We start from the raw sequence: 26,664 nt of genomic DNA, 5'->3' as shown, positions 1-26,664 counted from the left end.
CTCACCATCAAGACCCAGGACTGCACGGCGCCAGCCAAGACCCAGGCCCTTCATCCCATCCCCAACACCACGTCCCTTCCCGGCCTGTTTTCTACGTCCAAGCTCCACCCCCACAACCACCCCCTTTCCTCCACTACCAGTGGCCCATGCCCTTCTCCTATAACCCCTATGCGAGCTTCCCAGGCATGGGTGAGTCCAAGTTTGATGTGTGTGTCTAAGTAAGGTTTTAGACATTCCACTAATTTCCCTTTTTTTTTTTTTTTTTTTTTTTTTTCTTTTTCGAATTGCCTTCGAGGTGAAGGCTAAAATGGCATATCCTACTGGGTACAGTTTGTTTGATAAAACTTTTTGTCTTGAAATTGTATTGTAAGAAACCTTGATATAATACGGTATTACTTATTGGACTCTAACCATCTTGGGTAATTTGACCACTCGTTTTTTTATTTATTTTTTTTACCTCTAGGGTATGGTATGGTAATGCCCCCATTCCCTCCTCCCTACATGGAGGCGCCCGCCTACATTCTTCCCCATCTTCAACCAGTTGACTACAGACGTTTGCTGCACCCCCAGGTCTACGCTCCCAGCGGACCCTACCAGAACCCTAACCAGGCCCGCAGAGTCCACCCGCCATACACAGGCCATATAAGAGAAACGGTAAACTCTCAAGTCCAAACAGAACCCACGCGGAGAGGTGTAGGTCGCTACGGTGAGGAAAGCCCAGTCCTCAGCACAGATTCTGGGGGTGGAACCGGCTCAAACTCTCCATCGCCCTTGAGCGCGGACTCCAAAAAACGAGGCTCTGCCGAGGTTGGGAACTATACCTTACCTGGCAGCAATGCAAATGACAAACTAGTCAAAAGGAGCAGCACATGTAGCACAGTCAAACGCTGCATTGTCCTGCAGCCTACGGGATTGAAGACTGTCCAGGCGCATATCAGAGAAGCTCTAGAAAAGCAGCAAAGCCATAAAGACCTTGTCGGTCAGGAAAATAAGCCCCCTTGCTCAGATGTTCGCTGCAATGTGTGGTCAGTGAGTTCTGTAGATGGTATGGTTCCTGTTTGTAGCTCTTCTCAACAAGAAGTTGTCAAAGAGAGACGCGACTCTGTTCCTGACATTCTGATGAGTTGGGGAGGTGGCACGACGCTGACACTGGCAGACAAGCTACCTCAAAATACTCTTGGAACTGAAATAGAGCATGATCAGTTAGTTTACCAGAGTCCAACAGAGACCTCAAAAGGTCAAGAGACAGCTCACAGTGTGTTTGTCAATGATGGTGACTTAAGCTCAAGAGGCAGTGCAACCCTTTGCAAGATCCTCAAAATGAGAGCAGCTTATGAAAATCGAAAGGCAGAGTCCAAAAGTGAAATGGGGTCTATGGGATTGGTGGCCTCTCTTGGCCGTTGCCCACCCTTCAGAGATGGATTGCTGCATTCACTAAACGCTTCTGATGAGCTCCCTGGCGACGAGGTGGAAAATGGCAACGAGACAAATCCACACGAAGTCAATGCAGACAACACTCCCAATCACATGATCAGATTAGATCAGATGAAGAGAAAAATGAATGAGTCTGTTTGGTCTGTGGAGTCTCTGGCACCCTATATCCCCACTAAAGAGTGGCTTCTAAAGAACGGCATATTTGACCCTCAAGTAATTGAGATAACTGAGGAAGCTGAAAATGGTGTATCGGCAACCCCGGACAACCAAATTGTCAGAGCTGGTGACGAGGAGAGGCGGACTCCCAGGTATTCTTCTTCTGATACTGTTCTAATGTCGGACAGCTGGCTCATGTTCAGTACCCCCGCTGAGAAGGGAAGTCCACCAAAGAAGCAAGAAATGGAGTGTAAAATTGATTCTTCCGAAATGGGACTAAAGCAAGCCCACAACATTGTTCCTCTGGAAAAGGATGCTTTAGCTTCCCTCAATCACCTGCCACCAGGCAAATTGGTTGTATCTCCTGCCACTGAAGAGGATGTGGATAAAAATAGGTCTTCTGAACCGGAGGCTAATCAAAGCCCAAACCAGGACTTGCTCATTATGAATGAGCAGCAGGAGAAAAGCCCCTGCTCTCCCAAGCAGGGAGAAATGCTTTCTTTGAACTCTGGACTGGGTGGCGAAATCTCCACTACAGGCCAGATGATTCTCCAGAACGAAGTGGACATGGAAGCGGAGGATGAAGCTGGCGGAAACGAAGAAGTCAGCCAGCCGATAAACCAGCAACTGTGTGTCCCAATGGCTGACCAGAAGATGGCCGACGTGTCTCCGTCAAAGGCACATATGGTGGACTGTGGCGTCCAGTGCAACAAACTACAGGATTGTGACTGCAAGGATAGGGACGGGCATAACTGTAAATGCACAGGTGATAATCTTCTTGCTCCATGACAAACGTGTGTTGCTCTTGAGAGAAATGTGTGGCGTGCTTTAACGGTTACTTATCTTGTAGGTAGGAAGGCAATCGATGGTCATATGGAAGAATTCAGCATGAGGGGAAGAATGCAGAAAAACCAGAAGAAAAATCAATATAGGAACAGAGGTCACAGTAAAGCAAGTCATCGAGAGTGGATGCAGCCACAGCCTCTATCAACAGGTGAGATTTCCATTTTGGTTAATGACCTATTTTTTTAGAAATGTATTGTGGTTGGGAATATTTGTCAAGGACGGAAGTTTTTAAATGCATCATGTTTTTTAGGAATTCATCACAATAAAGTACCTTGAGGCTTAAGCATTTAATGCACTTTTAAAAAATGCTAAATTAAAAATGCTGGCCATTTTTAAAAATGCAACAGTCTTAAAAATTATTTATTTATTTTTATTTTTTGTACGAATGACAATGAAAGGGTATTTTTTTAATTAGTCAATTGCAGGACTGATTAGAGCAGTGGTTCTCAAACCTTTTCTGTCACGCCCCACTTTGGAGGAAGCATAATGTTTGGGCCCCAACAACATTGGAACAAATTGGTCCAACTTTGAGACTCCAACCGTGCTTTTTTTTTTTTAATTAATAGATTAAAGAAAATTAAAAATCCCTTTCAAGTAAAGATTGCTCAGTCTGAAACTAATAACATGTGCAATCATTTTGTTAAAACAATGCAAATGAAATTAGATGTGTGCAAAAAATATCTTATTTGGCAAAAAATATTACCAAGAAAGCCAGTTGGCTCCCTTTTTTTCTTCTCCCCATAGTTTCATGTTGAAGTGTCCTTGAGCAAGACACTGAAGCCCCAGTGCTTCACAGCAGCACAAAGCTCCTTAATTACTAAGGATGGGGAAAATACAGAGAATAATTCCCCCATTGTGGGATTAATAAAGGATTCTTCAAAGAATCTGCATCTCCCACCACACCCCACCTATAATACCTCTGCGCCCCACAGTTTGAGAACCACTGGATTAGAGTGACCAAACGTCAAGCTTAGATTTGAATTTCTCACTAGTGCACACGAGCAAATCTTTTTTTCCACTACTGTTTTCCTGTGAACGGGCATAGGAAAACAGTGTGACCATATCGGACATACAGCTCATTGGACAGTTTTTCTCTCTGAACATGTTTTATGTCGACAGAGCAGCAAAGCAGCCAGCAGGAAGCCTACAGTGGATACTGTGGGAAACCTGGGAAACCCCAAAGTAAGACTCATAGCATTTAGCCCCTCTTGCGTCATGATGGTTGATCTTGAGCATGCGGTGCTGATTGCTTTTATAACTGTCATTACAGAATAGATTTAAAATCTCTCTGGTTCGGTCGGTCTTGGTGGGAACACAGTTTACCATTTGAGCATTTTGAAGCGCATGAAATTATCCAAACTTTAAATTGTTAAGACATGAAACATTTCCCAACAGGAATAGTAACATTTTAACTATAGTCATGTCTCTTAATTCTACCCATGGCTTTCTTTTTTTAAATTTATTTTTTTTAAGCATGTATGTGTAACCCAAAAGGGTAAATGCTACTAGATATCATTACATGGGACAAATCCTCTCCTGCTCAACTCAAACCTAAAGAGGTGAAACCCAGCTTTCTTTCTTTTGCTTCTTCCAGGAGGAAATGGAAGGAACTTGCGGTACTGAACACTGCAATCTACAAGACAACGCTTGGTTTTAAAGATTAAATGAATATTCCAAATGAATTTAAAATGTGATCCTATTTTTCAATAAATGTTTTGTATTTAAAGTTTCAAGGTTTTATTTTAGCTAATTGGAGTTCTGACAGATTTTTCATGATTTTAGAATTCCTGCTTTTACGTACGAGGCACCAACTTAAGAGTAAGGTCCTCTTTTCCGAGACCCTGTCCCTTAGAAATCCGGCTAATGCATAGAACAGCAACTTCTCTTTTTTTTTTTTTTTCCCCCTGAAAAAAACAAGGCACTTAAGCAGAACAGGAACTTACTCCTTTGAAGTTTGTTTCATGAGAACCTTCTTAGCATTTCTGCTTCTCCCAACACGTTTTATTCCCTGAGGACCTGTTTAGAATTCCTGACTATAATTCAACAGAATGAGGCGTTTATGTAACACTAAGCCTTTTCTAATAGTCTCTGAGACAAAGTGTGAAAGATTCCTGAGGAGCATGTGAAAGTCCCAATGTCTGCGCCATTCTACTTTACTTATAAACTGCTTCTAAATTGTTCCTGCTTTGTATCCAGCAGATGTGTAGGGGTTTTAATTCATGCTGGCTGCCTTTACACAACTTACAATTTACACTTCTGCTGCACCTGTGAAAGTCAAAAGAAATTATAGTGTTGCATGATTTTCCTTTTTTTATTCCAACACAATTTGGTTGTAATGTTAGCAAAGAAATCTTAATATTTTAAAAGTTGTCATTCAGAGTATTCTGTGGCACGTACACCATCCTACCTCTATCGTTATCAAACAAGGACAACTGACTGAAAAAGCTAATTAAACAAATGTCCTTTACGAAATGTATTTATGTTTTGAAAATCATTTTTGGGTGCCCAGGGACTCAAATCATTTGAAATGCTTTTTTAAATAAATGAGTCGGCTAAATGTAATGTAAGACTGGTGCAAATGACTGGCCTATTTGCATCAAAGGACTTGTCTTGGTTCTTGTCCTGTTAGACCTTTAGTGCTACAATTAACACCATTTGACGAGGGGCGTTTCTAGGATTCCAAGAAAGGCGAGGGCTAAGCCCCTGTGGCAGTTGCATGTTTTGGGCAATTTATTTTGGGGGCCATTTGGGGCTGTGGATATCCATTGTTTCAGACAGTTCATAGATTAGTTCAATCAGTGTGATTTTTGCTCTGTAGTTTTGCTTGCATACATTCAGTATATGATAACGCAAGAGACAACATTTCAGGGTCATAGTGAACAAATCTCAAATAGAGAAATACTTTTCCTGCTTGTATAGGAAAGACAGAAACAAGCTTTCATATCTGTGAATGGAGACTGGACCTTATCGTGTCAACTTTTGAGTTTACTTGTTTTATTATGAGCAGAAGGGAATAAGATTTTGATCAACATTTACATCTTTTTTGTTGTCCCTATAGTTTTTTACATACCAGTGATATTTTATGCTCATTTGGACACTAACTGATATAAAGATAAATTAGTTCAGTGTCAAACATACCATTCAATAGAAGAGAAACATGTATAACCAAAATATAATACAAATTTCAAGTACATCTTTCTCAAATGATGAATATTGTATGATAGGCAGAAATGGAAGGAACCCAACGCATTCACTATAATCGAGTAAAACTAGGATTGCTATGGGCAGAGAAAAACACAATTAGACTGTATACAGGAAGCAGTAGAGGCAGTTTAAAAAATACACAAAAATAGCTTGCTTAGTGTTAACATAGCTCACAAAATATTCCTTTTTTCATTTACCTCAAGAAAAGCTAAATTTAAGCAAGTAACAATCATTAACTACAGATAGCCCCCCTAAAACGGACCTAACGACACCCCTGTCATTGACCATCACATTACAGACAAGAACAGTCGATTAGCATTGAAGAATCTGTCTTGTGGATATAAAAACCTTTAACCCCCATGTAAAACAAATCTCAACGACTGCCTTTTTTTCACCTACATTAGAGAAAATCCTCTCTCAAAGTGATACAGAACACTCCATGGAATGAAGGATGAGCTATATTCTTTATATATTGTATGACAGCAAAGCTAAAAAAATCTCTAAAGTTGCAATGTTAATCAGAGGCTGTAGAGCACAGCTTTAAGTAATAGTCTGTGCACCCAAGCTGGATACAATGTAGACTAATGGCATACCATAACGATAATCTTTTTGAATGCACATTTTTCTTCCCAAAGGACGACCAAGTAATCATATTCACAGGTCATTGCCCAGCTCCGGGATCTCGTCCAACAGGAAGTCAATGTCCTCTCGCTGTGTTGCAGGATTGGAGAACACGCATCTGAAGAAATTTACTTTGTCTCCCAAAGGCTGATAGCCAATCATGACGGAGCCCTTCGCCATCATCCTGCCTTTAATCCGGGGAGCCACCTGCAGAGGCGTGAAAAGTAAGAACCACTTTTCTCTTCTCGGTCAGTCTCCTTCAAATTGGTTTCATCCATTTTCCTGACCAGAGGAGTCCAGAGGAACCACTGATGTTCTGTACTAACCTGATGGAGTCTTGCGTCTCTGTCAGGTCCAGGGGTCAGGCCTCTCAGACTTGGAGGGATGTACCAGAAACACACGTTGCTGTGCTCCGGCTGTGTCAGAGGCAGAGGACAAATGTGCTCAGAAAGAATTGATTGGGGATTTAAATCGATAAGGAAGCGCTGAACCGAAAACCACGACCAAATAACGATAATGCCTGATAATAATCTGTACATGTTTAGTGCATGCTTTAAGGGTCTTGGCTATCTACAGCAGTTTCCAACAACACTAAATAAACTTAGTAGACGTCCATAGAACTGTTGTTTTAAAGGTGCAATGTGTAGTGCCAAGCCACACACTCCAAACCAATAGGGGCAGCATTTTACCGCTAATACTTGGTCTATGTCATATATATTTATAGTCATAAGTTAATGCAACAACAACAAGTCAACTATAAACTAGGGAGGGGCAAGAATATGCAACATTCAACCTTCGGTGACTCACTATCGTCTTCCTAGATACAAGTAATTTTAAAAGATCGGACAAATGGTTTAAACTACAATTTCAAATACAATGTCTAGATGTCTTTTGAGATAAAATAAAGAATAATTTGTCACACAGTGTGATCAAATAGTAAATTACCTCCTGACAACCAGTCTTACTTTATTTTTCAAAACCAGCTCGAAGTCTGTCCTCCTCTGCAGTTCATCATACAGATATTCAGCATTCTCTAAGCATTTGTTCACCTGAGATCCAAAGCCCTCGGAGCCCTGAGAGCGTGATTGACAGACAAATACAAGACAGAGACGCAGAGAGTTAAACAGGCATAACAAAACCTTATCACAAAGTCTAACAAAGAAGTTCGATTGAGACTAATCAGTGAAAAATTAAGAAACTGTAAAATCAAGCAGCACCCAATACTATAGAAAAAAAGCAATGTCATGTAGACACAGCGACATGAAGCCAGTTTTCTCCACCCCAATAGGTCCTTTCCTCCTGCTTAACATGTATATGTGCTGTGATGTTTGTTCTGTGTGTGTGCAATTTATGTACCTGCCAGGAGATGCTGGACTGGTGGTGAAAATACATATTTTAAAGAAAATAAGAAGAGCTGATTGAAGTGGTGAACCAGGATGAAGATATGCAGCTGGTCATCCAAGTCAGGGAGACCTGAGCCACTAACTTGTGTTGTAAATGAGTTTGTGTGAAGACAGATGAAATCCAGGGAACCAGGGAAAGAAGGTGTCTAACATTAATAGAAGATCAGATACAGTCTGGTTCAAAGCACAGCATGTGATGTGAAAAGAACAATAACCTTATCACACTGGGGTTTCACTGATACACTACATGAATACCTTTGCCTTCCACATGAGCCAAAACTTAAAGACATCAACATGTCGGCCACACTGGATGCTCTTATCTCCAGTATCATAGCTCACGTCATAGTTTTTGTCTGTCTGGAAAAGGTACTCAGCCCCGAAATCGTTACACTCCTGTAAGAGACCCTAGGGAGGAGAGAGGCATTAGACAATCATACAAGATACAGCTGGAGATCAAACATGGGCCACATTTAAGACGGGCTCAGATGACTGAAGTTTAAAAATGAGGGTTTCTAATCCCAGAATCTTTAATTTAATTAAGTAAACTTTTCTGGATTGTTCCATGAGAACACACGTTTATTCTGAAAAGACAGTGTAAGCATGTACCGAGCGAAAATTGACACGTAAAATTGAAATTGATAATGGACGTTAAGCGTCATAGTTTGGAGCATAGTGCCACTGATCAAGGTGCCTTTTTGATGAGCCGAGAGTCCGAATGTGTTGTCTGAGAGGTCTGTATAAAAAGTTTCATGGCAATCCATGGAAAATGCCGTCCCTTGCAGCCATGCCAGGATGGCTCAGAACATTCAGTGAATAGCCTCCAAAGGTAGTTTAATGGGACATACGCTTAAATTGAAGACAAAAGGATAATGCCTTACTCTCTTCTTGATTAGTATGGCAGAGCACTGCAGAGGGACGCCCATCATCTTATGAGGATTCCATGTAACAGAACAAGCTCTGGAAAACAAGTTTAAAAAATAATAACTCAACACTGACTGACTTTACGCTCATCTGAATACACAGAGTCCTGTAAACATTTACAAATCTGAGTAACGGACAAACGGATTGAGACATAGTTACATAACCCTCCACACACATTTGGAAATAGCTTTGCTACAACAATTGCTCCATTTGTTTGCATATATTGTCAGTTGTCCTTGTACTTTGCTTTATTATTCAAGCTGAATTCACAGGAATACTGAGAGAAAACAAAGACATGCTTAGTGGTTGGGTTGTTGGTGGATGCAGTTACCGTTCAATGCCCTGTAGTTTCATCTTGTGCCGGTCTGACATCAGCAGGCCTCCCCCCCACGCTGCCTGGAGGGATGGAGTTTAAATCAATAGAAAGGGCACTCATGAATCATACTCATTGATTATGCTTTCTGGCTTATAAGAACATGCAGGTGTGTGTAAAACACTGGTTCAATTATTTATTCAGGTGTTTTCTACAAATCTATACAAGCCTGATTTGAAAATACAGTTTGACTACTGTGATGGGAAAATGTCCACTGTGCCCACACAGGAGGTCTGCTTTGCTTCCATAAGAGGCCTTAACTGACGACGCTAACCTCCTAGTGTGTGAGTGTGTAAGTGTGTGAGTGTGTGAGTGAGTGACATGGGGCGCCTTACATCCACATGCATCCACAGTGTGTGTTGTTGGCAGATGTCAGCTATGGCATTGAGAGGATCAAAGGCTCCGTACACAGTGGTGCCCGCTGTTGCATTCACATAGAATGGAACCAAACCCTGGAGAGAGAGAACTGAGGCTGGTCTCATCCAACAGTATGTGTGCTGTCTGTTCCAGCATCAACTGGATCTCTATTAAATCTCTATTAAATTCAAGGAAGGAGTTGTTTTCATTTTACCCATTTAGTATTTGTTCTCATGAAAACAATACAATTTTTCTGACCTGAGTTGTCCTCATTCATACCTTTTCTTCAGCGGTAACAATGGAAACCTCGAGTTCAGCAGGAATCATTTTACCACTTAAAGGAGCAAAAGTAGACCAAAGTTGAGTAAAGAAAGATAAATTATTAATGCATAGTGTATATCACTTATATACAAAGCCCTGACACCAGCCTGCCTTCTACGTGCACACTAAAAGATTTCAATCATCATACTCTATGCACAATAAACATAACAATAGTACAATGTATTTTAAATTCAAGCCAATAGTATGTGTTAACTATGCGTAAATATGTAGTATAGGCTACATAATGCACAAATTCAGCTCAAAGTCGCACACACAGATACATACAAAGATGCAACAGGTGAGCAAATATTTCCATTGTTGTGCATCACATTCAGGACTAAAAACCCCTTTGTGTACTTTGAACTTACCCACCTTTCATCACATTTCACCATGAACACATTCTCACTGCCCATTCCCAGCACCGCAGCAGATTTCTTTACTGAGTAGTGACTCTAAAATAGATGAAAATACAGCCATTCATCTTCATTTGTCTCTATTCAAAGACACTGCCAGCAGGTAGATGTTTCATTCAGCTGACAGAAGTGGCTGCATTGTTTGTTTCTCAGAAAAGGTTTCCAGGTGCACATGTCAAGAGTCCTGCTCATATCTGTGTGTGTGAACAAAGGTTGCTGTTACTGAGATGCCGTCTTTTGTTCGCAGATAAAAGCTCTCTGGTATGTGGGTAGAACCAGTCTGTATTCCTAATTTGGGTTGCAGTGCTCTCTTTGAAGGATCGATATCTCACATTTGCAACTGTTAAAAGAGATAAGAAGGGAGCGAGATTGGCTCATTTGTTAACTACTGCCATTAACAGCTCCAGAAAATTCTGCCTGATATGAGGTAAACGGACATGTAAAGCACTTTTCTAGTCTCCCAACCACTCAAAGTGCTTTCACACTACTTGTCATCATTCAACCATTCACACATTCATTCAATGATGGGAGGGGCTAAAGTGCCATCTGCCCATCAGGAGTGTCTAACATTCATATATTCATACACCATATGCACAAGTATGGGAGCCATTTGGGGTTATGTGTTATGCACAAAGACACATCGACACACGCCTAGCGCAGCCGGGAATCGAACCACCAATCATCTAATTGAAGCATGACCCTGCTCACCACTTAGCCCTCAATATAGATTATTGTATTGTGCTATGATATCAAATACATCAGCAGATACCCCTTTTGATAATTTTGATAACCATTGTTTTTTTGTTAAGGGAACCAGTGGCGCTGACTTCAGAGGTCGACCTACAGAAATAAGTCATCCCTGCATCACTCAATTAGCTAGAAAACTATCAATAGCTATTGCTAACTTAAAAAAAGCTGTACATCTGTACAATGCACAGTGTACGTACGGGGAGTACGTGTACTAACAGAGCCACCAACTCTCACGCTTTCGCCGTGTGGCACACACTTTTTCATGTTTTCACACGCTCACACGCCACACAACCAATATCTCACGCCAAAAAAAAGTCTGGGGCGCCTTCGTTCCTTTTCAAACTCCCCGACGATAGATGGCGCTAAGGAGCGCATCTGTAAACCTATTCGCTGCATAGACATCCTGTTTACCCCAAACAAACACAGTCGCGGGACTCTGTCCGCAAGTGTGGGACCGCCGGCAGAGAGGAGCAGAGAGACGAGGTATCGGGGCTCTCAAGTCTCACGCATTAAACGTGACTGTCACTCATTACGGTCTTAAGTCACGCCCTCCCGACACACAGCTGTTCGTGCCCTCCTCTGCCCCCCCCCCCCAATCTCACGCCAAGGTTTTTTGAAAAGTTAGCAGTTCAGTACTAAGAGGTTTTAAAATGTATTTAAAGACTTAATCAATCCAAGTCGCTTCCTTCTCATCTCTGAAACCAATGATATTTAGGGATACAATGGTGACTGGGTCTGCCCACTTACTCTCAAAAAGAATACCACTTGAACAGTTTGCAAGCAGGAGGACAATTATAGTAGTTTCACAGTTTCTTGTGCTGCCTTGGATTCTGTCCTTGCCCAAAGCATGGTATACTTTCTTACAGGGTACAATATTGCTCGTGGGAACAGATATTCTGCCTGCAAGATGTACGGATCGGGTAGCGAGTTCTTCAATTTGCATAACCCTTAAATCCCACATCAGGTAAGTAATAGTGTGTGAGGTGTGAATACTTGTTCTGAAGTGAAGAGGGCCAGCTGAGGCAGGACTCCCATCCCTCTGGTCTTTACCTCTGGGTAGAAGTGATATCTGGCCACCAGGATGCTGTACAGGTTGGATATTGTGCCACCTTCAGGAAATGGTAAATGGTTAATGGATTTGCACTGTATACAATATGAACCGTATGTTGATACTGTTTCAATGTTATTATTTGTAACTTCCTCCATTCACACACTGAGAATAATAGTTGATGCATAATAGATAAACTGTTGCTAAAATGTCCCTGAATATTTGCCATTCACGGTCACTTTAAAAATCATTCATACATTCCTGTCATCTCTTTCTTGCATGTATTACCTGGACAGAAAATTCCATCTCCCACATCCTCAGACCATCCCAAAATGCTTTGCATTTTCCTCAGCAGCAATTCCTCCATAAGGACGAAAACAGGGGACACTTCATATGTAAACCTGGTAAAAAGATTTTTTTGTATTGTGTTATATTGTCAAGAATACTAGTTCACATAATCGTCTTCTTATCAGACATATCATGTTTAGATTCCTGAATTAGAAAGCAGTTGAGGATCATTTGTGGAGCAGTTGAGGATCATTTGTGGAGTCAACACTTTCAAAAGCATACCTCAGTTATATGATTGGGTGGTATTAAGAGTGCACCATGGCTGATTCACATCCAGTGGCAGTTTTTAAACAAAGCAGCAACCACATTTAAACCTGTTTTGCCCTCTCTGCATCACTGACTTGTGGTTACATGCATACATTCCTGTCATAACTTTCTTTCATGTAACCACAATATGGAAAAGGACACGCTACATAGCTAACTAGCCTGCCATCCGTGTCCGGGAACACCGAAGCTACTTTCAATCTCTCTCCGGCAAGCTGCGGCCACACTTTACAGCCCTGCTGGGTGATGTCATCACAACTAACAACAATCGCCAGTTTATTTTTTACTTGTCAAATAACCACAGGAAATAGTTCAATGTCTGTTATACTTCTTGTCTATTTCTATGTTAAAAGCAAGTACAAAATCCTACATACTTTCCACTGATGAAGAGATCTTACATATTAGTGTTGGCTGTAGAGGTTAACCATTCGCCTGCTACACCAACCACATCCAGACCTGAAGACAGTTGGTTCAAGAAACGGGGATGGCCTGGAAAAACAGAGACAGAACCTGAATCGTTGTTGTTTAAAAAGTTTGTGGATTAAATGTGGTTTTGTGTTAAAATTTGATAAAATTGGGCCTCGAAAAGGTGAGCATACTATGTAACAATATGTCAAATAATAAGTTAAAAAGGGGTGTGAATATTGTACTTGCACATGTATAATAAAGATTTTTTTAATGTGCATATTAAAATACAAGAGAGGGATATGATAAATAATAAGGGATATTATTATGAATTGTGTGCATAAGAGGTCACTGTATGTTTTTCATACAGTGACCTTCCAGTGACAACTGGACCACTTGTGGTCTGGGGAATCTTTCTCTGTTCTTATCAGGACAGGCAGGGGAGTTGATTTGCATTTGAACTGCTGCAGAAGTGGGGAAACTTTACATGCACAGGGTTTCTAGAGGATGACTGTAGCTCAGAAAATAGAATTCATATTGCACTGTAACCTGTACAACTGAAAAACAAATTCCTTGTAGGTCAAATATGTTGTTAGTAAACACAGAAGGGCAGAGTGAGGACTTCAGGGAACCGGAAAACAGGAATGTTATGGAGCCATCTTCAAAACCTTCGCCAAAGAGAGACTCCGCCCCTGTGTGACTCTTAGCCAATCACATGACATACATTTGAACCAATGGTGGCCTTACACACACACACACACACACACACACACACACACACACACACACACACACACACACACACACACACACACACACACACACACACACACACACACACACACACACCTGTATGGACACCATATTTAAGTGTGTCTCTACAGTCCACTAGAATCTGCTCAAGTGTTTCTGGTTGGTCAGGCAGGTCTAGATTGAAGCACTCCGGTCCCTCCTTTAGCTGGTGAGGATGGTGGAAGTCCAGGACCTAAAACACAAGGAGCAGTATCAATCCAGTATGACATGTTCTGTGTCTCATATTTAATAATGTACACATACATACAATATACAACAAATGGAACATCTCTGACATTTTCTTACAGCTCTTCTGATCTGCATTCAAAATGTTTCACAACACAAGAGCCCGCTACACCCCCACCAGCTGTCAGAAGAAAGTGTGGTTCTAGTGGTACTATCTAATTTATAAAATGTATATTATTCTCGATTAAAGTTATACAAGATTAGGAGCATTCTGATTGCTTCTCAAAAGGTCTCAACATGGCACCGGCATAGCTAACATGCTAACAGTGCAAACAATGGTACCAGTGTTGCAGAGCTAAGAGTGTAACAACAGCTTATATATATATCAACTCTGAGTATTGATTTGTACTCCAATTGCACCTTTAATGCATGACCCTAAAAAACATTATTGGTTGCTTCGCTTATTAATAATGATAATAATTTAACAATTTAATGGCAGGATAATAAAGTACTTGGCTCGAGAGACCTGTGATGTCAAGTCCAACATTAATACTGCACACTTGCCAATGGATGTCATGTGGGGTTGACTGCCTGTGGGCTATTTCAAGTACAATTGAGCACATTTGAAAGTCTTCCTTTTGAAGTGTCGAGAGGTAATCTCTGCTTCCAAAAAAAGGAAGCCAACGCTCCAGTGCTAAAAACTGCATTTCCTCACATGGTCAATTTCGGCTCCGCTCATCTAAACCATGTCTCTGCCAGCCAACATGGCAACCATCTGGAGTCTCAAGGGGCCTTACCTCTGGCAACCCAAGTTCGAAGATCTGAGCTGGATGACTGTCCTTCAGTTATAATCAACATGGCTTAAAGTTTGGCTTTTGCATTACAATGCAATAAAATTGGGCCTGCGTAGTGGAGTGAACATTGTTCCCTAAACTAACAAGTTTAATATATCATATCGGAAGTATAAGAGCAAGCTGAGGAGAGTTTCTTTAGTAATTTAAGTAAACTCAGAATAGCCTATATAATCTCCACGACTATGCTGGCAAAGTAACACAACAAAGTCCAGAAGACAGCAGGAGATTGAGCAATTGGTTAAGGAGAGAAGACAGCTAAAGAAGCAGTGGAGGAAAGCCGCAGAAGAGGAGAAGGACGGAATAAACCTGCTGCAGGCAGAAATCAAGAACAGGCTGTCAACTTTGAGGAGAGCTGAGAATCTCAGAAGGAGGCGTAAAAGGAAGGTACACGCAAGATCAAACTTCTTCAAAGACCCCTTCAAGTTTGTAAAGAGTCTTTTCACGAAAGAGAATTGGGGCAAACTCATAACCACAAGGAAAGATCTTGAAGCTCATCTGAAAAGAATCCACACTGACATCCACCGGTGCAAACAGATCACCCTTCCATCGGATATGCCACCAATACATCCTCCAGAACACCAGCTAGACGTATGTCCTCCCAAGTGGAGTGAAGTGGAAAGAACTGTTTGTTGAGACATCTCCGGCCCCGACTACATTCTGTGCTTCACAGAAGACGTTAAAGTGACTCTAAAACCTAAAGTTAAGAAATCACTGACTGACATTTATACTACTCCTTGCAATCTGTATTCACACTCATTGTTTCCACACTAAGCATGCAACACTACTGATCACAATCTGTATTCACACTCATGGTTAAGACGTTGCTTGCAGGTTTTCAGAGCTTTTTTTTAGGACATTCTGCTTTGATTTTAATCCAGATCATCGGCACTCCAGCAGACTTGAAACGTACATTTATGTTTCATTTTTGGGGCGAGGTTGTCACGTAGCCTCTTCACATGTGTCAAGAGTAAGAGGCTCAGATGCACAGACGGATGTATCCGATCTGTTTTCAAAATAAAAGCGGCCTTTATTTTTTTTTTTCATTTTATTTTTTTTTTCATTCTTTCTGTGCGGCTTGTTACTAAAGCGTACCAAGGGGACGTTGCATCAGTTGCTCGCAGACAAAGCCGTTTTTTAGCGTGATTCAACAACATGGCACCAATACGTAAATCCTTTAAAGGAGTAGATTGATATTGTTTTTTATTCCGATGTGACTATTATGCACCTGGGCTGCAGAGTTAGTTCAGATTCTGTTACTTAACTTATTGTTTTGTTATGCACCTTCAACACCACTACACACACACACACACACACACACACACACACACACACACACACACACACACACACACGATGCATTGAGTACATGGGCAGTAGGTCGTGTCGTGTATGAGGTAGGCCGGTCTGACAGTAACTCCCTGGCCACTTTTTTTCCCCCAGTCCGCCCCTGTCTCCAGCTAAAGATATTTCTTCTTCTCTGTAAATTAAAGTGTTCTTCTACACAATTAAGTAACGCAACCATCTTGACTCGGTGCAAACAGCGCCACCTTAAGTACTGGAGTGTGTGGTGCAGGGTCTACTGCTCTGTCTGTGAGTAGGACAAAACCAGATCGCAAGCTAGCTAGCGTCACCGTGTTTAACCGGCGGAGAGAGAGAAGACAGAGAGAAGAGAGACATAGAGAAAGACAGAGGTGAGATGTGATTGGTCAAAAAGCGTTAAGGAGCCCGTCAACCTGACCAGCGAGCTGGCAACAGAAACAGAAAGCAAGGCAGCAGGAGCACAGACAAGAGACAGGAGCTGCTCAATGAGAAAACAATCTAATAGGGAAAAATAATTATAATACATGTAGTGTTTTTTAAAATTAAAATATAAAATGGCTATAACTTTGTGATTCTGTTTAGGCCAGCAGAGAAGGCCTAGCTGGCCCTGACGGCCCACCACTGTTTCATATACATATCGGCTCATCAGTAAGCATCATTTCTCTCTAGTTTTAGTATTATACCTGTTTATCAAGTCTGGAAGTCTTTTCTCTCATAATGAAATCTCCCTTCACTTGTATACTTTATTATCTATTCGCGTATTATTTCCTGCCCAGCAGATGGACCAGAAGGAGTTGAAGAGTGCTGAGATACTGTACAGGATTCAAACACAACTATGATCACAGACAAACCTTGGAGCTCCGCTGACATGACTTGCTTATATAACCCAACAGGATGTCAACCAGTTCTTGCAGAAATTTTCTGGTGAATTCCTCACCACCTGGAGCCGGGAGCAGGTCTGGGCACATTTATAGACAGATGTAACAGCTTTGTGCACACAGTTTTCCAACAAAATTAAATATGTTGTGAATCTATGAAAGGGAATTAACTACCTAAAATGGCAAATGCAATCTAAACAAATGTATTTTCCAGATCTGTGTGCTATAAGTTTGGTGTGATTAGTGGTAAAATAAATTAGCAAGTGGCACAAGATTTAATGGTTGGATACAGGAGATGTATTGGGTGGAAAAACATTGTGTAAAACGTTACACCAGCTGAGAAATGATGAGCATACAAGTAGACGCTTCCAACAATTTTATCTGTATTCATGTAGGAAGGCTCATACCATTTTATTGAGTTTTGATTTTATTTAATTTTTTAATGGCAGCAACAGGCACAAGCGTGTGAATGTGTTTCAGTTTTACAAGTAGTCATTTTAACTGGCGACTCTCAGCCTTATCACCTATTGATCCGAAACGGTTGCAATCCTGTCGCAATTCTTCAGGTGTAATAATGATTACGATGAAGCAAAAAGAGGTCATACTGTTGCCAACATGTGCATGCATATTTTTGATGATGTTGATTGTTAACGGCTCTCTTTAGTCAATGTCTTATGCCAGGCCAGTTTTGTATCTGCTTACACAGACAAAAACAAAGCAGCATTTTACTATTTTAATAAATTCACTGTGGTGTTGTCACACTTAGTCTGTTAGAAATCATATAATACTAATTTCCGGATTGGATTTTATATCAACATAATGAGGAAACAATTGTTGATAAATTTATCTGGCAAATCATAACATGTTAGTTGGAGGCAATTTATTAAAAAAGAATGGATTCAAAAATTGTATAGAGAATTGTGTCATATCTTCAACTTCATACTATGAGGAAAACTACAGGTTGATTAACTATTGTCCGATTTATTTATGTGAATGTTCTATCACAATAAAAGAATTGCTGGAAGACGGAATGTGATCATGATGATTGGGTTGGTTGAGATTAACGTAACCCCAACCCCCACCACCACCCGGCCACAGAACATGACGGAACATGCCACAGAACATTAAGCCTCTATAGCACCAAACCTTGCGTGACTCTGGACACCCCGAGCTCTCAAGCTCTCACCTTTGCTGTAGATGCGGCTGAAGTCAGCAGGTGTTTGTCCTCTGTCTTTTACTGCTGAGTTCTTCTCTTTGTTCATCTCAACGTTCCTACCAATTATTCTGTCTGAAAGCACACAACAGAAAAGCTTGTAAGCAGACAAGCAGCTGAAGTCTGTGTGAACGTTCATCATTTTAGATCCTATTGCATTTAAGTGTTATCTATTAATCAACTGACCCGACATGGCAACAGTCTCTGTCTTCTATAATCAACCCATTGTGTTCCCATACAACTACACTGCATTCTCAATTGTTGCCATACTATTGAGTATGCCAGAAAAATATTTAGTACGTCCTAATACGTATATAGTCTGTAAAATGCAGTATCCAAAAATACCAGGATGTTTTCCTGCATCAGCTTGCATTTCACAGTATGCTTTTCTGTTTCTCTGTTTTTTTTTTATTAACTTCCGTTTGTCCAGGGGTGTATATATATATATATATATATATATATATATATATATATATATATATATATATATACATATATATGTATATATACATATATATATATATATATATATATATATATATACATATATATATACATATATATATACACATATATATATATATATGTATATATATATATATATGTATATAAATATATATATTTATTTATATATACATATATATTTATTTATATATACATATATATATATATACATATATATATACATATATATATATACACATATATATATACATATATATATATACACATATATATATATGTATATATATATATATATAAATAAATATATATGTATATATAAATAAATATATATATTTATATCCATGTTGCTATCCATCATCCATCCATCATTCATATTATCTATTCATCTATCCATGTAGCCATCTATTTATCCATCCATCCATCCAACCCTATGCCCATCAGCCCATTTATTGCTTAAACATTTAGCATATTATTCAAATGGATAGAAGTACAACATTTTATAAACAACAACCGCCAACACTGCCTGTTTAGCAACAATGGGTCTACCAACTCAGCTTCATTTTATGAGAAGAAGAGTACTTCAACTTGCCTTGTATTTGAATATATTACGATGAGAAGATGCCAGGGGTGCCGAACAAGTAACGTTTGTTTGCCACTGTCCTGACTCTTGACTGACACCTGCCACAGCCTCGCCACTGACTATGCTTGCCAAAGACTACCACTGTCCTGACAGCTGACAGCTGACACCTGGCATATGCTTGCCACTGTCAGTAAGCCCACTCGCTGTCTCTTCAAAAAGGCTATAAATCCCTGCATTATTCAGTCGATACATCCTACATGTCTACTTTCTTCACATTTAGTTTCATCAAACTGCTCTTACCTGACAGCTGAGAGAAATCCATGTTGATACAAACCAATTGCAGTAGGTTAAAGATGTTTCAGAGCAGTGTAGTTCGCTTCCAGTGTTTCAAATGAGATGACATCTCTGATGATACTTCATCCAACCAGCGACCCAGAGACAGTGAGCTGTTAAACAGCAGCAGGCAGAGAGAGGTGTAGCCAGCTGCAGTTGGGCCGGGTGTAAGGAACACCTTCCTTTATGTAACATGATGCTGAGAGCTTTTTGACAACTTGCTCAGTGTTAATGAAAGGTCCACTTTGATAATATACAAAATATATTCATTATATTATATAAATATATATATTTAAATATATATTTAAAGCAATAAAGAACACTTTTTCTCACTTCTCTCTTGATGTTTTTGTTTTATTTGACTTGACATTGAAGTACCCTTCAGTGAGTTTTCTGCCTCCAGCCTAAAACAATGGAAGTAAGATTTAGTTTAAACTGCATCCTCTCCTCCCGGCGGGGTGCTCTCCTGGCCGCAGGGAGTACGGGACGAAGGCTACCGCTTTGGATTTAATCCAATAAAGAAACGTTCTAGATGTGCACGGACCGTTCAGCCCCTTTTCACACACAGATGACTTGCGTAGACTATTGAAAGAGTATAAGAAAGCTGTGCTATTTATATCGAGTATTTTGTTTAATTGTGCGTAGTCTTGCCCTCCAGTTGGTTGAAGGTTGGAATTTGTTCCTCTTTTTTTGCATTTGATTTGTTTTGAACATGTTGCCCGATGTTACACATTGCTCCTTCAAACATAGGTGGCCAAACTTTTCATATGATCACATCAAGAAAGATAAAGAAGTTACATTTCAGAGATTATTTTAATGGGTTTTAAGCGATGGAGCCAACAGTAAAAGGATTTTATCACTATTAGATTGAACTCTGCAGCAAATATCCCTCCTGCCTCGACCTTGATAAAAGATATTGAGAGATGAGGGCCGACCCCAGGCGGCTACTGATCATCTTCAATGGAATTATGACAGATGATGGATGTTGATTGATTAGTATTTGTTTCTGAACTGGGTTAAGAAAACAAATAAAACTTGACCTAAAAATAGTTTGTTATGGACAAATAAGAGTAAAAAGAGAGGACAGGGAAAGAAAGGGTAGATGTTTGACATTGACATTCATTAAACATTCGAGTCCTTTGACCTAAATAGACGAAGGATAACTCATTTTAAAAGGTACGGCTTTGATTCTGATTGTGCCATAAAGGAATTAGAAACTCACGGTGACGACTGTGCTAAAGAAAGTAGTGCTGACCTCATTAAATACAATGGGTTCAAAAGAGAGTCTGTGTACCTCCGCCTGAAGGACCCAATGTCACGTTCATGAAGACTATATGAACCTTCAGGGGCCTCGCAGTTTGGCGTAAGGAGGAAGTCCCTTTCCGCTGCTGTCGTCGACAGAGCAGAGAAAAAAAGAGAACTCAGATTAAATGGATTTTTTGCAGAATGAAAAGAATAAAACATTTACAAAAATGAAAGAAAAGGGTTAAACGATCTCTTAAAATGTACTCACATCTCTGCAAGCAAAGTTCTTTGATTTCCGGAAAAAATCTCTGTATATATGGTAAGAGCACAATACTGTTGCAACACTGAAGCTTTCTCACGAAAGTTGGCCAGAGGATATTTGTCGCCTCCTCGGCCGCATGAGAGAAGCTTGAGGTTCGAATAGCAGAGTGAGCTTCTACATACAAGTAATCTTTTTGCAAGCTAATCTACTCTGCTACCCGAGTGGATATCTTTGAGTGAGAGTGTGTGTACGTGTAGTTTAATGTATGTGTGTGTGTGTGTGTGTGTGTGTGTGTGTGTGTGTGTGTAAGCTGCAGAAGGTCTGGGTACTTCCTTCGTGCTTAACCACAGGAGGCTGGTGCAGCTGTGGGAGGTGATGACTGCAACAGCCTCAGAGAAGGCCGGCCCATCTTTGAAGGGAAACGCCCTCGAGTTACATAACGTTTTGTTTCGTATTTTTTTGTTTATTGTGTTTCCATTAACTCCGTGCCACTGGGTAACACCTTAGTAAGTCAAGGATTTCCCAGTATGAACGTTCTCAAAGTTACATTTGTTGTTGGCGTTGTAGTATTGTTAAAAACAGTGAGCTAATTAACATTTGTCGATAATAGTATGAATATCCTCGGTTGAAGCTGATTGATTGATACAAGATTGTATAGACTTATTGATCACTAAAACATCAATAAATGTTTATCTTATCAAAAACTACTAAGAACCTTTAGTTCATTCATGCTGCTGTTACGCACCCCTCCACCTCCCCATCTCCACCCAGTCTTTGCTGGTCCATCAGCATTAAGTCATCGTTCTATCAGTCTAATCAGCCAACATCATCATCATCATCCTATCATTATCATCGTCACCACCACCAGGTCTAGGCGCACGGGGGATTTATCTTGCTGCTGATTGGAGCAGACAGCCCTCAGTTACAAATCTCCCTGTAAATCTCGTTGGTCAGACTGGTTCAGCTACACCCTTCAGACTGATGCAGTGTGTGATGAATGTGTGTGGTGACATGGAGCTAGGATGGAGTGGCTCCTTAAGGCCTCCAGAGCTGCTGTCCTGCTTCCTCTGCTGCTTCCTGCTCTCTGCAGCCTGTTAGATGAACATAGGGAGCAAAGTAATAACCAGGTCTGCAGGAACATCACTGCTCTTTTTAAACTCCAAATATGATCTAAATATTGAGTCTAAATAAAGCAAATCTCTAAAATTATCAAATACAAATAACAAAGCAAACAGATGAATAACTACTACACCTTCATTTTGTTAAGTAAAAAAATAAATATGTATGTGTATGTCTTTAGCTTCTTATAACAATGTGTGTATCTTTCTAACAGTGATCCACAATCTTATCCATTGTGATATTTTTTTCACATTCTCTAATGTCTGGTATCTAATTGTGTTGCTCTTTATTCGTTCATTCATTCAACGTATCGGTTTACTCCGGTTCTTCACTGTAAAATACTTACAATCAAACGAAATATGATGAATATGTATTAAATTATAAATGACATTTATATTATTTTTCTATGAAAATTAAAAAAGTTTAGGTCGCTGCTGTTTTCAAAATCAACTTCAATGGCCATGTCAATTTTCACATACATGGAATTTGACCCCGGTATTTTCTTTGCTCTTCGTACATATGCAAAAGATAAATATAAAAGACAAAAAAAATAAGACATTAAGTAAACAGAAAAACAGTAGACAGTGGTCCAGAAAGTGTAGATAGTGCAGGTGGAAGTGTCTGGTTAATTGTTCAATTGTTCATCAGACTGACGGCCAGTGGGAACAAGTTGTTCCTGTGTTTAGAATGACTGTACTGCGTCCACCGTCCTTAATTGGGAGTCTGAACTAAGGTCCAAACTGTTCACAAGTCCGTATTGGCGTTCTTGGCATTGAGCAGGACCCTCTCGACCAGTGGTTCCAAACTGGTCTGGCTCCGGGACCCACCATCACCCCTGAACCTGAGATAGTACAGGATATGTATGCAACACAAAAACAAGTTTAACTAGAAGGAGCATTTCCTGCAGAATATATTAATATAGCTGAAAATAGCAGAATAGATGAATATATAAATAACTAGCAAATAATTACGGAAAATATAGAAAAGGCAAAATACCTGCTGAAAAATGTTACAGTTCAAAATCATTTAATTGAACTGTTGAAAATCTTTGTCGTTTAAATGTATAATTGGAAAAGTTGAAAGGAAAACTGCATCATCTAAATCAGGGGTGTCAAACATACGACCCGGCCCGCCAGGGTGTCCAGTCCAACAGAAGACAATTTTTTTTTTTTTTTTTAAATTAAAGTCTGCCATAGGTGGGGTCTGAACCACTGATCCTTTGCTTCTAAGCTGGAGTTGCAAACCATTGATCCACAGGCACAGTTGATGAGACACCTGATATTATTGGGTTGCAGAGTGTCTACAAAACCATCTGTTAAACCTCAGAATGTGAAGGTCGGTGATGCTGTTAATCCTGACGTCTGTAACCAAAGTGACCTGCACACACGCGCGCACACACACACACGCGCACACACACACACACACACGAACGTGCACGCGACCATAATAACACATTAACGCGGACGTTCACGTGCGGCCGTTCATGCGCGCGCGGCCGCTAAGGCGCGGGCGCGGCCGTTAAGGCGCAGGCGCGGCCGTTCATGCGCGCGCGGCCGCTAAGGCGCGGGCGCGGCCGTTAAGGCGCAGGCGCGGCCGTTAAGGCGCGGGCGCGGCCGTTAAGGCGCGGGCGCGGCGTTTACACGCGCGGCCGTTTAACGATAGTGGGCGTTCACGTGTGCTGCCGTTCACGCGCGTGCACGGCCGTTCATGTGCGCGACAGTTCATGTGCGCGACAGTTCATGTGCGCGACAGGTCATGTGCACGACCGTTCACGAACGTGCATGTGCGCACCTGGTCGCGTGTGCGGCCGTTTACGTGCCTGCAGCCTGCAGATGCACAGACCAAAGGGCTGCTGCTGGGGACGGACTTGCTCTCACATTCAATCGGACTTCAACACGTCTGAATGTGTTGGATTCCTATCGACGGCAGTTTACGGCAGAAGACAAGATTTCCCACGTTTTGAGCTATAAATTATGCCCAAAGAGTATACGGTTTGGAGTAGAGAGCAAGTTTAAAATATCTGTATCGCCAAGTGCCCTCGCTCTGAGTATGACGTCACCGGCTCTGAGCTGCACAATTCACACTAATGATAAAGGCAGAAAAGGTGCAGAAAAAACATAAAACGAAAACGCAGATAGTTAAAACACTATAAAAGATATCAAAAAAGCGGAGTAATACAGTAATAGCTGAACGTTTTTTCAACATTTTAAAGGTGAAATGGTGTCTCTAGCTGAAGGCATGACAGAGCCTTTACTCTTTGAAGTTGAAGAGTTGAAAGCGGATTTGAAGATGTTCTTTATTGGAAACCATTCATTTTTATTTTGATAAAAAGCTGAATAATTTTAAAATTTGAGAAAATATGAAAAATGTAAAAGCGTAATTAATAGCTGAAGGCTTTGTCAACATTTGAAATTTTAAATATTGTCTCAAGCTCAATGTATGAAGAACCTGTAAACGTTTGAAGTCGAAGATGATTTGAAGATTTCCCCATTGGGTCCCATTATAAAAAATAATCATAAAAAGCTTAATAATTTGGAAATTTGAAGTCAGAAATATGAAAAGTCATAGCCATCGTGTCCTTAAGTAGCTGAATATTTGAATAATTGAACTTTTTTCTGAAAAATATGAAGGAGTAGTTAGGGTCCAAAATACGGATGGAAGAAATAGAAGAAACAGTTTAATAAAGATTTGAAGAACAATAGTTGGAATGCTTGCAGCATTCCAGCATTCCAATGCTTGCAGCATTCCAACTAATGATAAACCAAAACTACCAGCAGGTGGCGATGCTAAAGAGGGAACTATTCCCTTTTACACTCAATTAGCTGCATTTTAATTAAAAACCAAAAAGTGCATCTTCAGGACACGATGTATTACAACATACATAACAATTCATGAATCTATAGCCATTTTTAAACAGACTCAACAGCTTTCATGCACATGTAGTGAATGTGATTTCATAATTCACCCTTGTTCGTAGCGACTGTTCCGGGATCGCGGTCCCTTTAAGAGTTTGGCGGTTGTTGATGACGTTGAAGCCCCGAGGTTGGTTAGTTTAGTGGGCAGCGCCATCTTCTGTCAGAGTTACGATATGTGAAATAAACGCGTGACACACTTGTGTGCTCAACTTAAGGAATTGCCTTTTCCTTTTAAATGCAACTTCCACACACAAACAAAAAAGTCCAACAACTAAGAAGTAGCTTCAAAAAGACTCAAATTACTTAACTTTAACTGATAATACACACTCACTGAGTCTATGACAAACACTCTACTTTGGAAAAAGTCCCATCTGTAGGTTGCGACCCACCAGCTGAGAATCACTGCTGTAAAGTCCGCTTAACCAACCCGCCCCCACAGACAGCGAGAGGAGCGTTGCAGCCGGTGCTGTGAACCAGAGCCCTTTAAAGAGAGAGTCACGTAAACGGAAGCTCAAAACACGTGATAGCACGTGAGTTACGGGGATAGTTCCAGTAAGTACATGGCGAGTGATTTGAAATAAATCAATCAGACGGACAGACAGACAGGACTGGGATTTCTGAAAATTAGTGGTCAATGTTTTGTTTTGTTTTAAGCCAAAGTAAGTTAATTTAGAGTTACGGGAGAAATGTTTAAATTTTCAGATTGGATCAAATTTTCAGCAGTTCTTTACTTCAAGGTTTCAGTAATCCCCTGCTGTCTCAGTGCTAAAGTAACCTTAAAGACTAAAGTAATCTTAATGACTTCTGTAACCTTAAAGACTAAAGTATCCCTAATGGCTAAATAAATCTTAAAGACTAAAGAAATCCTAATGACTAAAGTAACCTTAAAGACTAAAGTAATCTTAAAGACTAAAGTAATTTTAAGATTACTTTCGTCATTATAATGACTAAAGTAACCTTAATGACTAAAGTAACCTTAAATATTAAAGTAACCTTAAATACTAAAGTAATCTTAGAAACTAAAGTAATTTTAAGATTACTTTAGTCATTATAATGACTAAAGTGGGACCATAGAGAGAAATGGCCATGAGAACTGGGCTCTAATCACACTGCCCCCACTCCTCATTTTGGTGCTCCTCAAAGACATTGTTGAGTTGGCTGTAGCAACAAGGCACACTGAAGAGTCAATACATTTCCTTGATTGTAAAGTGTCAGAACACAGGGAACTGTTGCTAACTACATTCCCTGATTTGAGATGACGTCTAAAATACCACTTCATTGAGCATTATCCTCAGCAGATCAAGGCATTCGGTGCACTTTCAGACAATGCGCTTTAAGGAAAGTTCTTTAAACGGGTCATTTGTAATGCTCACAACTTCAGAAATGTAGTTCTTACACTGGCTTTAAAGCATCAGAAAATGATGGCTTACTATTTGGACGTAAGTTCATTTTTCAAAACCCTTAGTTGAAATGAACACTAGTCACTACAGCGTCTATGACATCTTACCTGAGAATGTCTAACAAGTGTTCTTCCAGAGAGTTCCTCAACTTGCAACAATTCTTGTTGCATCATCTGTCTTTGTAGATGGAATTAAATAATGTGCGGACATGATCATCTCGGTTGGTTCATGCTCAGGG

The 26,664-nt window shown here is 40.3% G+C and overlaps 1 protein-coding gene across 4 annotated transcripts; it reads right to left on the bottom strand.

Moving 5' to 3' along the window:
* Nucleotides 1-5,433: 5,433 nt before the first annotated feature.
* On the bottom strand, nucleotides 5,434-21,073 carry gad3 (glutamate decarboxylase 3). Of its 4 annotated transcripts, XM_068603628.1 has the most exons (18): nucleotides 20,999-21,073; nucleotides 20,780-20,873; nucleotides 19,453-19,598; nucleotides 18,081-18,182; nucleotides 16,868-16,974; nucleotides 13,714-13,849; nucleotides 12,858-12,948; nucleotides 12,136-12,248; nucleotides 11,793-11,908; nucleotides 10,009-10,088; nucleotides 9,595-9,649; nucleotides 9,294-9,410; nucleotides 8,917-8,981; nucleotides 8,543-8,621; nucleotides 7,920-8,069; nucleotides 7,227-7,334; nucleotides 6,588-6,677; nucleotides 5,434-6,468 (listed from the first exon to the last, which is right to left on the bottom strand). In XM_068603628.1, the coding sequence occupies exons 3-18, from the start codon at nucleotides 19,472-19,474 to the stop codon at nucleotides 6,295-6,297; spliced, it is 1,605 nt and encodes a 534-aa protein (XP_068459729.1). In that variant the 5' UTR covers nucleotides 19,475-19,598; nucleotides 20,780-20,873; nucleotides 20,999-21,073; the 3' UTR covers nucleotides 5,434-6,294. The 4 variants fall into 4 exon arrangements, with proteins under 4 accessions (XP_068459729.1, XP_068459720.1, XP_068459737.1 ...); XM_068603619.1 differs by lacking the exons at nucleotides 19,453-19,598; nucleotides 20,780-20,873; nucleotides 20,999-21,073 and having other exon boundaries at nucleotides 18,081-18,248; XM_068603636.1 differs by lacking the exons at nucleotides 13,714-13,849; nucleotides 16,868-16,974; nucleotides 18,081-18,182; ... (1 more) ...; nucleotides 20,780-20,873; nucleotides 20,999-21,073 and having other exon boundaries at nucleotides 12,834-12,907.
* Between the last annotated feature and the right edge of the window lie 5,591 nt (nucleotides 21,074-26,664).

The sequence above is a fragment of the Clinocottus analis genome, unplaced genomic scaffold, assembly GCF_023055335.1.
Source record: "Clinocottus analis isolate CAN_PGR_092001 unplaced genomic scaffold, fCliAna1.0.p SCAF_11, whole genome shotgun sequence".
NCBI classification, from domain to species: domain Eukaryota; kingdom Metazoa; phylum Chordata; class Actinopteri; order Perciformes; family Cottidae; genus Clinocottus; species Clinocottus analis.
Note: the sequence above shows the minus strand (reverse complement) of the source record. Positions and strands in the feature narration are given on the sequence as shown.